The following is a 16,523-nucleotide window of genomic DNA, read 5'->3' as shown; positions in this document are numbered from 1 at the left end:
TGGAGACCTGGCGCTTTGTTTGCCGGCACATTCCGTCCCACAGTATTTAAAACGTGACACTTGCTCATAGAGGCAAAACTGTGATTTTCACTTGAAACTTTGAATTTTATCTTTGGCAACACACACTGTCAGCTGCCTTTCTTGAAGTGACGAGCTCTCTTAGCTCCGTTTGGAGAAAGGCCTGCCAGCTCCGAAGCCTGAGAGCCACCGTGTGCCCGTGGACTGTTTGTTCAGGTAGCGGTGGTGTTTCCGGGGGAGCAGCCGGCTCCGCTCGCAGCTCAGCCGCACAGGCCCTGCTGGAGACCATCCTCGTCCTTTGGCACACAGCCCAAGGGCTTTGTATGTACTCCCCGTTTTGTTCAGTGCCAGGTTCGAGATTTACGAAAATCTAATAAAATCAATGCTTTTGTACTGCTGCACCAGGGACCGTTCAAAGTGCCCGCAGCGCTTTCTTCCCTCTGGGTGGTGGCGGCGGCCGCCTGGGGCGCTGCCCCTGCTCCGCGCAGTTGCTCTGACTCATCAGTGCAAACGCCAACACAGTGCGAAAGGCAGCTACGCCTCACGACTACCACGAAGCAGACGTTGCAGACCCCATGACAGGGTCTGGGGAGGGGTCCTCTTACCCCCAGGGCTAACAACACACTTTGAGAACACTGGGCTGTAACATCAGCATGAAGGACATCGGCTTTCAGAGTTAAAAGACCTGGAATTGCATCCTACCTCTACCACTCACTAGCTTTAAAAACCTGGGACAGTTACTTCTCTGAGATCCAGTTGCTCATCAGTAAAATGGGTCTGATACCCCATGGGCTCTTGTGAGAACCAAGTGAGCCAACGCAGTAAGCACTCGGTGTACACTCACTATTGTTACTTACTAAGTGCTAACAGGCCCCCGGCATATCTCCACCACAGACCCGAGTCTGGTCTCCTGCAGGGTCCCATCAGCTGCACGCGCTGGGAAGCAGACTTGCGGAGAGGCGTGGCGCCGAACGGAGCCGGGGAGCCACGCCTGCAGGACTCCCTGCTGAGGGCAGAAAATGCAGATGGGCGGATTCTGTCCCTTCTGTTTATCACAGGAAGACGGGGACAATCAACACCAAATTGGTACTCACTCATATGTGCCAGGCACTGAGCGCTGTGCAAATACAGCCCGTTCACTACAGATGAGGAAACTGAGGCACGGACAGGATAACTACCATGCCCGAAGTGGCACACTCTATGTGGCTGACCGGGGGTTTGAAAGCAAGCACCTGACTCCAAGGCAGAGTTCTTATCTACTACCCTGTACCAAGGAAGCAGGAGGGGCATTTCCCCAGAAGGTCCTTTCCCCTCCACACAGCTCATGTTTAAAAAGCTCCATTTTATTCTAAAATGACCGGTTCAAAAAAACACTTTGAGTTCAAGAGAAACTCCGGGGAAAAAAAGAAAAAGAAAAGCGTACCTCAAGCCAAGTGTGATATAGATTTTGAACTGGTGAAGGGTTAGAAGGGAGCTTCCATTTGGACATCTTTCTTTGAATGACGCAGAGATTGTGACATTGAACCAGCAAAGAGCAGGACGGGACCCTAGAGAAGAGCTTAGTCTTGCATTAAACATTATCTACATAATCAAACAATGATCAGTGGCTTCAGAGTTCAGAATTGATCTGTAGCCCAACATAGATGAGAGCAGAATCCCAACGGAATGAGTCTGACAGTGAAAAGGTAAGAATGCAGCTCATGGACCGAGGTAGGCCGGAAGGGGAAAGCGGACATCCGCATCCCATAAGGTGGGAAGCTAAGACGTTCTACCCAAGGTGCAGGCAAAAGAAATGAAGATTTATGTTATTTTATTAAGAAACTGGAAAGGTAATCAATGAAGGGTGGGGTGAGTTTGCTAAATCCTCACCTATTGTGGCAGGAAGTCAATAGATTACAAATCAGGAAATGAAGGGCAAACATATTATTTAGAGGTTTGGATAGAACCACCAGAGGAACCGAGTCAGGAAAGGTTCACTCTGAGCAGTAGGACTTGGGGTGAAGATGTTTGTCATTAAAACCCCTTCTACACGACATGACGTTTAAATAGTGTGTGTGAGTAACGGCTTAATAAATGGTAAGATAAACGCTTTTGATTAACGTATGCAGTTTTAACTTGAAGAGAAAAGTATGACCTTTCTAATCTTTTTGACTTAGTAGAGCAGAAAACTAGGGCAATGAGATTTATCAGATATTTACTAAACTGGAGTAGCAGCCATTTGGGGGTGAGGAAATGAGACGGCAGTGAGGGTAGAGGGGAAACCTTGCTTTGTCTTTTTTTGTTTTAAAAATTTCTATTGAAATGTGTTTTGTGTTACTTTTATATTAAAAGTATTTTCATTAAGAAATACAATAGGAAAAATATGCCACTCAGAAGAACATGACAAAAGTTAAATACCCAGGATTTTTTTGAAAAGAGAGAGAGGGCGCAGTCACTCAGTGTGTCTCCCTGGTCTCTAGAGGCGGCCTCCGCCTGCCCCCTTCCCTCTGCCTGAGGACCAGAACCCCGGAGGCTGGCTTCCTTTCCGCTCCAGCCCCCGCTCTTGGGAGCAGTCAGTTCGCTGCTGTGGACCCTACACACGCTTCCTTTTTTGTGCATTTGTCAAGAGGGTTTCGAGCACCTATTGTAGGCCAGGCGGCCTGGGGACACACAGCCCTGAGGGCATTTCTGTACCAAGGCCCCTCCCCTGCAGCCCCCCGCCCCCCCTTCCCTGGCCCAGGAGCATCCTGCACCTCCGCTGGGTCACTTCTCAGTGTCTTCCCTACACACGTCTGAACTTCCCAGAGACAGGAGCGTGTCGGCCGAATGCTGTGTCTCGCACATAGTAGGTGTTCAGGAGGTACTTACAGAGCAGGTGACACAGGCTGAAGTTGTCCCCAAAGGCCAACCACGCACTCCCCACCCGCTAAGGCTCTGCAGGCTGGGAAGGGCCTGGAGAAGATGCACGTGGGCGGAGCAGGCTGGAGCCTGAGCCCGGAGGCCCGCCGGCAGGACAACGGCCCTCAGACTCGGCGAGCACGGCCTCCCACACTGCTGTCGTGTCTGTGCCCATCTTCCCACGTGAGACGCATAACACTGACAACGGCCGCCTCGTCGTCAGGGAAGGACGACAATGCCGAGGAGGCGCCGTGCAGCGGGCCAGTCTTAGAGGGATGGGCCGGGATGAGGCGAGGCTGAGCGGTGAAGCTGGAGGGAGTGTGGTCACAGGAAGCGCCCCTCTGTCCAGGAGCGCAGTTGAGGGGGAAGGCTGGGACACGGTGACCTCCAGAACGCGTCCCTGGGCCCAGTCAGTCCTTACAACTCCCTTCAAGACCTGCCGACCGGCGCCAGGGCCTGGGCTGTCTGTGCCGCTCCCCTCCCCTCCTAGCCCCTGGCTCCTGACCCCCCACATCCTCACCTCGGGCCTCTGCATTCGCTGCTCCTCTGCCCTGAGTGCTGTTCCGCCCAGAGCCGCCTGGGTGGCTCCTCATCTCCCACACTTCGGGTTAAAGGTCACCTTCTCAGAGGACCCTGCCTCGGCCACACTGTTTACCATTTCATCCTCCTTCCCACCAGCCCACCCTCCTGCCTGAGGGCCTTTGGCGAAAGCCCAGGGCTGGGACTCTGCCTGGACCCTTACCTTGGGGGGTAGGGGGACGGGTGGGGCTCAGACCTTAGTGTCTCTGGGACCAGCCCTGCCATCTCCCCTGCGCGGGAGCAGGAGCGAGGCCGCAGGGGAAAGCAGAGGAGCACTGACCGCGCTGAGCGGCAGGACTCGGACCCGGCCCACATCATCGCCTCTTGATCTGATCTTTTTACTTTTCTCTACACACGGAGATATTTAAGTGCATCTATTGCTTTCAAACTCGCACCTTGGAGTGCGAGCCGGCGTCTTCTTTGGTGAAAAGTACTATTTTGAAAAACCGGACTAAGTAGCTAGTACATATTTTAAGGCATTTTAAGCTGCTAAACAGTTCGCTGGCTCTGCGTCCTGTCATTGGCGAAGGGGATGATTTGCGGTGAGGATGCCTCCCCATGAGCTGCTCTTTGCCCAAACCGTTTCCGCGGTGACAGCAGAGGCTTACACTAGAAGAGGAGGTGGCAGACCCCGGACTCCCGGAATCACTTTGATCTAACAGGTCGGTGTGATTGCAGTTCAAAGCAGCTGCACGGATGCGGAATAGAATATGCAGCAGACGTACAGGTAACTAACTACGTAAGACGCTCACGCCGGGAGAACAGAAACAGTGCCTGCTGGGTGCGCACCGTGTAGCCACACAGCCTGTTCCTCCTCTCCTCCCGCAGGCCTGCACCCAGAGTACTAGACATTTCTAAACGAGGCTGCGGAACTTCTCTGCATAATCTTTAAGGAAAAGATGGAAAATAAGGGATGGAGAACTAATGTTGAGATTTTCAAAACTAGGGAGTCCGATGGCCCCGAGCTGCAGGCTCCTGCGTCTCCCACAGTGCGGCAGGGACCGCAGGGGTGCTTCAGAGGGAGGTCTGTAAGCACTGAGACCGGAAGAACGACTGCCAGAGGTTAGGGGGGTCTCGGAGTTCAAGGTGAGTGAGTTACTTCAAGAAGCACATTGTGCCAGGCTCAGGTTCTAGGCTGGGGTCCTGGGAAGTGTGGCTGAGAAGCAGCGTTTCGATGGTAATAAGGTAGTGGACAATGCCTCTCTGCAGAGAGAGGCATTGGACTGCTGAGGCCACGGTCACGGAGAGCCAGGCCTGGTGGTGCGTTGCTCTATAGCAGGTCTGGTGATGTCCAAGGTGGGTTTGGCCCTCTGAGCGCTGCACTGGAATCGGCTGCAGATCCCTAAGCCACAGAGTCATCAGACAGAAACCTTGACCCCTGCCTGACACAGACTCTAAAACCCAAATAAGTCAAATGATGGTGCGCCCAAGTTCAGTCCTCAGGAAGTGGGACCGCCACGAACCCCACGGCACCCCGGGTTTGCAACTCCCCGTCCTCATGTAGAGTTTGCCCGAATCTCCGATAGTATGCTCACCTGCAAGCAGTCAGACTTTCTGGGAAAGAAACTGTTCTCAATTCTAGTGATCGGTGTTGCCTTTTCAAAAAAAAAAAAAAAAAGTATATTTGGTCTCCAGAGATGCTGTATTTTTTAAAATATGTTTTTATTGACTTCAGAGAGGAAGGGAGAGGGAGAGAGAGAAAAACATCAATGATGAAAGAGAATCATTGATTGGTTGCCTCTTGCACGCCCCCTACTGGGGATCAAGCCCTCAGCCTGGGCATGTGCCCTTGATCGGAATTGAACCCAGGACCGGACCCTTCAGTCTGCAGGCCGACGCTCTATGCATTGAGCCAAACTGGCTAGGGCCAGAGGTGCTGTATTTTTGCAGCCACAACATCTAAATCTAGTTAGTTCTGCCATTTCTTTTCCTTGACCTTGCTTTCTGGATTTGAGATAAAAACTGGCAAAGGCTGGGTTTATTATTTTTCACAATATTTCTAGCTGAGTGGTTCAGAGCCAGTGACTGACAGGAAACTCTCTTTGACCCAGGAGTGCGCAGGTTGGAGAAGGCCGTCCCCACCAGGCTGGGCCCTGCTGAGGGAGCGAGTCTGACGCTCTGGCTCAGTCCCAGCGGCCGCTGGAGGTGCTGTGTGAGCCTCAGTCCTGGTGGGTGAAACAGGCCTGCAGGCAGCTCAGGGGCCAGCAGGGGATTCAGCTGCATTTGTTTATCCAAGTGCCTGGGGCGTGGTAATGACCACAGCACAGGTAGGGTGGGGTCCCAGCTCTGCCTCCTACCAACCACGACCTCTCTGGCTCTCTGCTTCCTCCTTTGTAAACCGGGGACAATAGAAGTATCTACTTCCTGAGAAGGTGCAAGGATTGGATGCATACTATGTGTCGAGTGCTTACCAGTGCCTGGCATGTACTAAGTGCTGATACACACATAAATACTCAGGGTTTAGCCTAGAAGTGGATGCTCATAGCTTGGCCCGGAGAAGGTGTTTATTAAGTGCTAGCTCTTTATCACTTCACTGTTTCCTGTCACCTCTTCCTGGGATTCTCATGGCCCAGCCTCTCCTACAGCTTCTTTGGAAGCCGGTGAGCATCCACATTGGCGTCTCACCTGCTTGCTGATCCCAGGAGGAAGGGAAGACTCCCCTGGACCGGCTCCTCGAGCAGGTGCCTTGCAGGGAGCTCTCAGACCAAGAGCTTCTAGTCTCCACCTTGCTGTTTACCCGAATCAGCTGGGAGCCCACCTCCGGAGCCCTCCCCGCGCTGGCCCGATCCTGACTTCCCCTCCTCGGTGCTCACCCGCTCCTCTGCCCCTGCCCGGAAGGAAGTGCCAATGCTCCTTAGGGTTCTGTCACTTCCCTTTGTGTCCCCTGGGTTGTCTCTGGCACTTCCGCACTTTCATGTCTTCAATTACCACCTACGTCTGGGAAATACCAAGTGTCACTTCAGCCTTCACCTTTATCCTAAGCTCTCTGTCGGTGATTCTTCACATTTTTGGAGTGTGAGACTCTCTCCACGGAAGTGCACACTCACATGTTTTTCTTGAAGTCTCATGAGCATACGGAGCTACTAGTACATGGAGCCCGATACCAGCTCCTGTGGTGGGCCTCACTCTCCCCCGCCCTCAGCAGCTGTGTCTGCTGGTCTACCTTTAATCTCTCGTGTCATTTCCTTTTACTGCCATCAGAACATTGCCTCCCAAAGCTTTCTCCTCTTTCCAGCCCCAACAGATGTTATTTCCTGCATGTTTGGTCAGGGGCTGGAGACCATTACAGAGAGGGGGTTCGCGCTGACTTTCTTCCAACCTCTCAGAAAAGGGCCCAGGACCCCCTGAGCAGAGAACTGAGTGCGAGGTCTCAGGAGAGAAGAGATGACGCAGCAGAACACCTGATCAGACGAAGAGTCTCGGAGAAAGGCGAGAAAAAGTGCGATTCGATGCTCTTGGAAAAACAAAGGGGACTTCCAGAAACAAAATGTCATTATAAATTTCTGCAATAGCTGTCACACTTCTTCAGTGGCAGTAAATGTTTTAGGCTCTGCAGGCTAGGCAGAAAACTTGAGGATACTAAGTAGGTACTTATGAAATAAGAAGCAAATTCCACACATGTTTTAATGGCAACATTCAAAATTATAGGTGCTGAAACTTGAATTTCTTATTTGTGTGTGTTGTGAAATATTATTTGATATTATTTAATTTTTTTCAACCAACCATTTAGAAATGTACAACATATTCTTAGCCTGTGCACTGTACAAAAATAGGCGATGCGCTGATTTCTGCGCATGGGCTAGAGTTTGCCAACCCCTGAGATGAATGTCTCACATTCTCCACAACACTGAGTCTTACACTTCCATCATTTCAGAGACAAAGCACGAAGTAGATCCTGGTTATTTGATGAGTCTCAAATCAGTGGCGTATAAATGTGTCACTGTCCTATCTTTTGACTGTGTTATATCCAACCCCTCATTTCTTCAATGATATCTTGGGCATATTTTATAACTTTCCAGCCACTTTTGGTTGTTAAAAACTTCCAGTTGAATATCTGATTGCAAGGCTGTATCCCTGATCCTCCCTCTTTCACATCCTGGCAGCTTCGGTACGCTGTGCCGGGGGCAGGAAGAGAAAGAAGGCCACGTGTCGCTCGGCTGGGTGAAGGTGTGAGCCTCTATCATTCCCTGTTGCCGCTTCCCCAGCCGGCGCTGATGGCCAGGGCCCTGCGTGGCAGGAGACACCTGCACTGGTTAGCGGAGGGCCCTGGGGCCTTCCCACTGCCACCGCCTTCTCTGATGTGGGCCACCTGGGTCGGTCCAGGCTTTTCCACCCACCACTGGCTCCCACCACTGACAGCTCACGCCCCACACTGCTGAGCCCGTGGTACCCCGTGAGCCTTTGTAGAAGGCCCTCCTCCCTTTGGACAGACTCCGCTGTGGACCAAGGTGCATGGTTTGGGAGTGGAATATGGGATGGCTCTCAGCCCCTGCTGGACCCTAAGCCGAGCGATCCTGGGCAGGGCAACATCTTCAAACGCCGTGCAACCCTGGCTGGGCCCTTCTTGCCTAGCGGGTTGCTCTGTTGGGTGGGGCACTAACAAGACGGCTCAAGCTCAGCCATCCACTATTGGACCCCGGAACTCCCAGGACCTCCCCATTGCGAACAGGCGGCCCTGCTGCCAGCCCCTCGCTCAGCCCTGGCGCTTCCCTCCACGTCTTGTGAAGTGGGCACAGGAGCAGAGGGGCAGTATGCTGCCTAACAAGCGTGCCGTCCAGGAATGGCATGCCATCTCTTTTCCAGGCACCCTCGATCTTGAATTCTTCTTAGGATCATCGAGGAACTAAAGGTATTGGGAGGAAGGATAGCGGTATGAGAACGCTGACATCATTTGTCTTAGCCAATGGGTAGTGTCTAAAATGGATGGATCAGGGACTACTGGTCCACATATTATCCTATATAATAAAAGGCTAATATGCAAATTGTCCCCTCGGGAGTTTGACTGCCTGCTGTGACATGTGCTGACCACCAGGGGGCTGTACGGAACGAAGGAAGGCCCTGGCCAGCCCTGATCGCTGGCCAGGCCTAGGGACCCTACCCGTGCACGAATTTTGTGCACTGGGCCTCTGGTGTAGAATATAAAGGAACGAAGGGACCACAAGCAGGACTAGGACAAACTGTTGAGAGCCCTTGCTACTTTTATTTTCTTCTCTTGCAGGCGAGGAGACTCATGCTCAGAGGTTAACCAACTTCTAAGGTCTCACGGCTCGTAAATGGGGGACCCAGGTAAGAACTCTTGTCTACCTGGCCTCAGAGCGCCTGCTGTCTGACATTCCTGTGGTCTCTCAGGAGTGATTAAGGGCCATTTGCTCCTACAAGGGCTGAGAAAGTGGGCTCTGGCAGAGTGGTGCGGACGGGGGAAGGAAAAACAGCATTGGGGTTTTGTAGGCTTCTCTTTAACCTCAGAAGCATTGGTTCACTAGGGGCACTTCCACACGTCAGAGTATAATTTTCAAGTTGTAAGAAACACCGTTCTCTTAAAATACACAGGGAATTCATGTCACGTTTTATTCAACACATCAGTGAGGGAACCAGCAGAATGACAAAGCTGGTTCAAAGGTGGATGCTATATATTTTTTCATTGGAAGTATTCTGAAATACGATAGTTAAGTTAGATATAAAACTGATTAATGTCCTAGAGGGTAGGCAATAAATCCACAACATCTGTGTCTATCTCCTCTAATGAACAGAAATCATTTGGGTCTTTACTGCATCTTCTGGAGCTTTCTACAAGCCAACATGCAACTACAGCTGGGCTTGCCTTCACAGTAAAGCTAAGTCAGACAGTGTTCAGTTCCCCGAGAATCAGATGGCCCCGTGGGTAAGCTTGTTGGATGCTGCTCTCTGAGAACATTAACAGAACAAACCTTCTTTTCGCCCCTTTTCTTGTTTTATTTTTTCCTGATACATGTTGGTAACCCACACTGGTCACCCGACAATGGAATGCAAATCACTTGCCTTTATTCTAACAGAATTTCAATGGTGATCAGAAGTCTCTTCAGGCGTCTACTTCCTAAGATGGGTTGAGTCCTAGAGCCAGAAGGTAGGGGGCCTGGGTTTCAGGTAGAAAGAAGAGGAGTAGCTTCTTTCCACCAATGGTGACTCATCTAGGAGTAAGATTCCAAATATTTAAACACCAGGAGGACGCAAGACCTGCCGATCAGAACAGGTGCTTCCACAGGGCTGGAGCAGGATCATGATGGCCTTGCTGGGCCAGGTCTAACCCTTTATTTGATGGATCTTATAGATGTCTGGGAGGATCCAGAAAGGACTATGGTGGGGTTGTGAGGGCGGGAGGGGGGTGTAGTGGGAAGGGGGGACTTGGGCCAGGAGCTGTTTACCAACAAGTAGGGAAATAGTTCAACATTTTAATAATTTGTATGGCTATACTAACATGTTCTCGCTGAATGTTAGTCAAGCTCACACCCTCCTAATCCTGCCACGCTGCCAATCCTGACCCACCCCCAAGCACAGTCCTGGCCATCCTTCCCGTCCTCCCCCAAGACTCCAGTTCACTTCTCTCTTCTATCTGCCTCTTGGGCTTCAGGGACAAGGATGAGCAGTGCAGGGACAAGAGCAGGGTCAGGGGTAGGGAAGAGAGTAAGAGAGTACTGAAGTATTCTGTACCCATGTCCAGGGGAAGGTACAGCATTAGATCAGGGCCAGGAGGCACAGAAATGACTACTTGACACTGTTTTTAAGCTCTAAGGATAAAGCAGCGCCACCAACAGGCAAGAATCTCTGTCCTCTAGAGTTTACAGTGTCCCAGGGGAAGCTCGGAGACAGGAGCAGTGTGCATTAAGGCCTGTGAAAGCACCTAGCACTGGGCTGAGCACACAGGAAATACTCAGGCCGCGCTCTGTCCCTCCCTCACCCTGGCCCAGCCACGTCTTTGCAGCTTCCCCGAGGCTTCTGAGCACATCAATAACGCTGGAACCCCATCTGGCTGAAAAAGTCAACCATCTGGAGATTTGGAAATATGGGGGAACTTCTAATGATGGGCTAATTTTTTTTTCAGTTTTTCAGCCAGATGTTTGATGTCATTCAGGCCCATCTGTAGCAGAAATAGCAGTTTATTGAAACTCTTTTCCATAATTTTAATTTCCCTGTCCTAAAATCCTAAATGGGCTTTCTTTTCTTAGTAGGAATTTTTTTTTTTTAATGAATCAAAACAGTGATCCTCGACTAATGAAGAGCAATTCAGTAATCAACTGTAAAACTATAAGAAATTTGAATTAAAAGGGCCTTTTAGATCATTTCCAGGTCTCAACACTGGCAGCCCAGGGGTCAAATTCAGCTGCAGGCTGAGTTTGATTTGGCTGACACCATGTTTTTAAAAAGGTGACTTAGTTGCCCACGTTTTAAAAATCAAGAGAGTTTTTATCTGGCATTTTAAAATTTGAATTATTGGGCCAAATTGGTACACATTTCCCCAGGGTAAAAATCAACTTAAACTACGTAATAATTGTCCCTTAGATGGGGCTTGTGCGCCCCAATGTGCCACAGTCCCCACCACTCTCTATTTGCCCCCACACTGAGACAAAGTTTCAGTTACCATTCGTCTTCTTAAATGCACTGCTACTCCCTCCCTCCCCCATAGAATCGAAGTAAGAGGACTGTGAAATGCCCCTTTTCACACTTTACATCACCTGCCTAGTCCACATGGAAATTTGGGTTTGGGACACCTTCATCTTATCTGAAGCTCCCATTTTAGATTTGCGTAAAGCGAGGTCCAAACAAAGATAAGAACATACACAACTGACATAACATTTAGTGACAGAAATGGGATTAGCTGCCGGGGCTCCTCAACCCTAGGCCAGTGCAGTGGTCTTCCCACTGTCTACACACACCGCTCTGATTGTATCTAGGGCTTCCAGATTTTCCTAAGGATGTCAAACAGGTTCCCATTCAAATTCGCACACTGCTCTTGAAAGCCCGCAGCAGGTTGGGCTCTGCTCTGTGAGTGCCTTGCGCGCTTTCCAGATAATGAGTCAGGCGTTTGTTCTGGTTTCTCCGTGTGGGTGTCTCTACATAGGTCGATTGTTTTTTCATTCAAGGCATGTCCTTTGCTGCCTCTGAGTCTGCGCCTGTCTGGGGCTCCCGGGCCTGCAGACACTGCACGGGCATGCCGAGTGTTCTGGGAACTGGAGCATCGGAGTGGCGAGGCCCGTGGTCTGGGCGTCCTCACAAGCTAAGTGTCTGTGCCAGTCGCAGCCTGTCCACCAGGGCGCGAGGTAACGCTCTCCAGCCAATACCCCGAGAAGCAACCTGGCCTTAGGTGCAGTCAGCGACTGCTGAGTGGAGGTGGGTGACCCTGGGGAAGTCATATAACTTCTCCAGCCTCAGTTTCCTCATCTGTAAAATAAGGGTAATGATACTAATACCATAGTGTTGAGCTCCTTTGAAGATGAAAGTTAATTTTTCAAAATTCTTAGAACAGCCCTAACACCTAGTGGACGCTAACATGACATTCTGGTGAGTGATCGAAATGAACACTGGGAACATGGCCTCTCTGGCTCCAGCAGCCATCCCAGGCCCATTGTAATCACGCAGGACACGTTGCCTTTGACTTGATAATTGCTTGGAGGACTTTTAGGAAATTCAGACTCCAGCAACCCACTGCTAACCTATGGACGCAGAGAATCTAGTTGTGGGGCCTGATAACCTATTCTTTTTAAGCTCCTTATGTGATTCTGATGGCCACCCAAGTTTGGAAGCAATGGATGCACTTGAATATCTTTCTGATATTTGGATACTCTGGTGGTGGGCAACTCATCGCCTCTGAAAGCTCCCCATTCTGCAGGGAACACATTTTTAGATTGAGGCCAAATCTGTTTACCTCAAGCTCCCACTTCTACCCCCTGGAGGCCACACAGAACACTTCAAATCTCTTTTTCGTATGAGAGCTCTTCAGATATTGCAGACAGCTGTCATATTCCTGCCGAGCATTCTCTTCTTTTGGACAAAATGGCCATATTCTCTCATGGGGGAAAAGTATGGATGAACTGACTCTTCTAATTTGCGATATAAAAAAATGGGTTACAAGGCCCCCATACCCTAGTTATCCTTTGACACTTAAAGGACCAGAAAAAATGAGGATGTTGAGGCTCTGGAAGGCAGAAGATACCAAATGGGAGATGGCTGTGCACCTGCATTTCATCAGCGTGGCTCTGTCTGCGGCACGTGCCACGCAGAGGCCAGAGGCTCCTGCAGATTCCAACAGTCGATGTAGGCATAGTACATGAAGGCAAACCTTGGCTTCAGTTTCAGCCAGGCCCGTCTAGGTGTTGGTTATATGGATGTACACATAGCTAAAATTTCATTGTGATTCATGAAATGTTATGCGTCTTACTGTATTTGATACTTCAAAAATACAAACAAAAACGTAGCTGGACCAAATTTTACGGAGGCTGCAACCAATTTTCTCAAAAGAATTCACCTGACCAAGAGCATGTCTTAGATTCACCAAGTTTCACTGGATTCAAATTCTCACTTCTCACAGAATGCCTGGGTGGGGCTCTGATTCCTTGTGCCAACTGTGGGTGGAGGACATGATGCTGGAGAGAAGAGAAACCATCAGCTGAGAACTGCTGAGGATTCCGGAATCCTAGGCCCGAAAGGGGAAATTGGTGTTTAATTGTGCATTCCAAGGTTCAGTTCCTAGAGGCAGAAGAGTCGGAAATAACTGAAACATGGTCTCCAGGTGCAGACTTCGGTAGGAGTCTCTGATTTTTTATGCCATCCCTGGAACCATGTAGGCATCAAAATATCCACAGCTTTACAAATGATAACTCAATTTCTTATTGTCCATATAGGAAAGCGAATTATGAAATTTCCCTTAAGTAAATGACTTCACCATATGCAACCACAAACAACCACAAATGTTAGCTTCTTGTCAATATTTAGGAAAGAATTATTCTAGAATTTCCATCAGTACACTGGATACAATATGAGCTTTGGATAGTGATAAGTTAAGGCCACCTATTCCAAATTAATAATTTCCCAAAATAATAAACTGAGAATTGAAAAGGGCAAATGTCTTAAGGCCATACAGATAATTTGCAGTCTTACCCAGGTATTCTGACTGCACACACAGTGATCCTTCTTGCATTGAAAGTATTCCTTTCCCACCTGGACTCCCCACCAGTTGCAGATGTGCATTGGGAACAGACTCAGTTGTAGTCACTCGTACAGGCAGGAGAGCAGTTGTTCAGAGTGTCAGGACACGGGAAGAAGGCCAGGGAATGAAGCAGTATTACACCAGCAAGTGATGTCATAGCATGACTTCCTAAGCGGCTGACATAAATGCAAGTCTTCAAGAAGCCCTGGCAAGTGCCAGCCAGTGAGAATGCAGGCTGGAGAACCAATGATGAGCAGGGGAAGGAAGCATATAGGGAATCAAGATGCTCTTACCCAGCACTGTGACACGCTTCGCAGGTTCCCTGGAAGCCCAAGAAAACTCCCTTTTAACCCTTTAATCCAGGGCCTTCCCTCAGGCACACAGGCTCCAAAAGCTCCGGTTTTGTTCTCTTTCTGCTCTCTCCCACCGACACCCAGCCATTGCCCAGTGATGCTGAGAGTGACTCCAGTGTAGTGAAAGCAAGTTTAATAGTGAGAAAGGCTACCGAAGAGCTTGGCATTCCAAAATTGATCTGTCCTCTTCATTGTAATTAAGCTGACCCCCAATTTTTAAAATTAGAAGTGACAAGCTCCCATTCTTGGAGAATCAATCTTATGCAAATATCATGAAAATATATCTGTTGGATTTGGGGAAGATTTAGGAAAGAAGAAAGCTGTATACCAAATACCAAGATTTCACTTTTGTTTTGATCCCAAAATAATAAAATGTGTATTTATAAGGACATTTTCTTAAAGTGTGTGTGTGTGTGTGTGTGTGTGTGTGCATGTGTGTGTGTGGGAGGGTTCACGTATGTTAGTCTGGAACTGGTTGGCAATGGAAGTTCATGAAAATATCTAGTTAGATCGAACTCATAAGGAACTGGTAAGGCTATGTTGAGAAATAAGGAATAGCTTAGAGTGTATCAGGCTAGGTCAGGGGGACTCTCTCCGTCTCCCTCTCCCCCCCACCCCCCACTGAAACACAATTGAAGCAGAGCCAAAGACCCCATCTCAAGCCAGAGATCAAAGCAGTTCACAAAATGACTAGAGATTTTGTATTTGAAGACTTTCCTTAATTGCAGAAGCTGCCTAGGTTGCTACAAAATCTCATCTCATGAAGCTTATACCAAAAACAATCAATAACACCCAAAACCCTTCACCCCACACCACATAGCATTAGTCTTGCTGGGAACAGTCTGGACACCTGCACCTTCTCAGCAATCATCGGAACCATTCTTTTCCCCCCACTCACTGTTTCTACCTCCCCCGAGCCTCCAGTGGAATATTAGAATATCAGAAACTGGATTATTATTTAGAGGAATTTGCAAATACCTTCCAGGCAGCAGGTCCTCCACAGCCCCGAGTGTGTCATTACTTCTTCATTCTTCCTGCTGGTTTCATTATCACTTGTAGATTTAGTCCTGCACACACCTCTGGAATATAACCAGTAGTCCGTGCCCACTGCAATGGTCATTAAACTAAAAGCTGCAAAGGCTCCCACAGTGGTGATCAACATCTGGATACCTCTGTCACACATCCTCATAATTCTTCATGGTATTCTGTATGGCTGGGGGTTGAAGGGGAAGTTCAATGCCGGAGGAAAAAATCACTCTGCAGCTGGGTAACCTAGGACAGGCTCTTTCAAAAATTCGGGTCTCCGTTTGTCAGCATCCACGGGGACTTTGGGAAAGCTGGGATTTCCTGTCTGGAGCTCTCTCCAGTTCCCTGGTTCGCCTATGGCCCTCGGAAGGGTGCAGGCTCCAGGGGGTTGGTCCACATCACTGCTGCCTTCTGAGGGTCCCTGAGTTCCTTTCATTCCTCAGGAGATTGGTAAAGATGAGAGTCCGTGCAAGGCATGGCTCCGGAGCCTGGAGCTGCCAGCTCGGTTTGAGATGCGCCTGGCTCCTCACAGCCCCGGGAGACTCAAGGCGAAGAAATCCAGAGAGGTCTCTGTGTGTGCGCGTGTGTGCGCGCGCTCGCGCGTGCGTGCGTGCATGTGTGTGTGTGTGTGTGTGTGTGTGCGCGCGCGCGCGCGCGCGCGCGGGTGCTGGGGGTGAGGGCGGATAGCAAAAAATAGCACTGCTGGGAGGCGAGTCGCAGAGAAGAGTGTTCACTGCTTCCCCTGCCTCCCAGGAAAGCTCTCCGCCTGCTGCCGACACCCCCGCTCAAACTGGAGAAGAGAGTCGCGGGGCGGGGCCGGCGGTTTCAGTGGGGGCAAAGGCCCGCGGTGCTGAACGGACAGCTCCCGCCCGCCGCCCCGCCTCCGTCCTCGTAACGCCCGGGCTTCGGGTCCGCGGTGCTGAACGGACAGCTACCAGCCCGTCACTCCCGCAGCTGCACCCCCGCCCTTCTGGCGCCGGGGCTGGAAACTCGGGCTGCAGAAGGGTCTCCTCCCCGCGCCCTTCCCTGGCCCTTTCCAGGATCGGTCTAAGCAAGCCCACGCTCCGCTCAAAGTTTGGGGAGCTGGGGCAATCAGAGCCTGGCTCCTTGCACTGCAGCACAGCCCGGTCCCCCGCTCCCGCGAGGGTTAAAGGGAGGGGAAGGGGAAAGGAGCCCGCAGCGCACCCTGGCGCTCTCACAGCTCGCACCCAGCGCGTCCCCACCTCCCATCCCCACCCCACCCCCACCCCCAACCCCACCAAGGAGCCAGGCAAGTTTGCCTTTTGCTGCGGGCTCTGCTGGAACCCATTGGGAAAGACCGAGTCTTCTTAAAGGGACCCGAGACTCTGAACGACAGTTCAAAGGCTCACTTGGGTGGGCAAAAGGTGTTGCCACAGGCACATCTGTCTATAGTTTCTCTCAATTTGGTTCCCCACAAAACAAGCAATATGTCTACCCTCCTTTCTCTGGAGCTCTGGTTTACACCAGAG

The 16,523-nt window shown here is 50.4% G+C and overlaps 1 protein-coding gene across 1 annotated transcript in view; it reads right to left on the bottom strand.

The window, feature by feature from the left end:
- Positions 1 to 15,196, bottom strand: part of CACNG3 (calcium voltage-gated channel auxiliary subunit gamma 3) — a 67,925-nt gene extending 52,729 nt beyond the window's left edge. Inside the window, exon 1 of the mRNA XM_028127408.2 lies at positions 14,986 to 15,196. Coding sequence (XP_027983209.1) covers positions 14,986 to 15,196 — 211 coding nt within the window. The remainder of the gene's footprint in view (positions 1 to 14,985) is intronic.
- Between the last annotated feature and the right edge of the window lie 1,327 nt (positions 15,197 to 16,523).

Source organism: Eptesicus fuscus, chromosome 4, assembly GCF_027574615.1.
Source record: "Eptesicus fuscus isolate TK198812 chromosome 4, DD_ASM_mEF_20220401, whole genome shotgun sequence".
Classification (NCBI taxonomy): Eukaryota; Metazoa; Chordata; class Mammalia; order Chiroptera; family Vespertilionidae; genus Eptesicus; species Eptesicus fuscus.
Note: the sequence above shows the minus strand (reverse complement) of the source record. Positions and strands in the feature narration are given on the sequence as shown.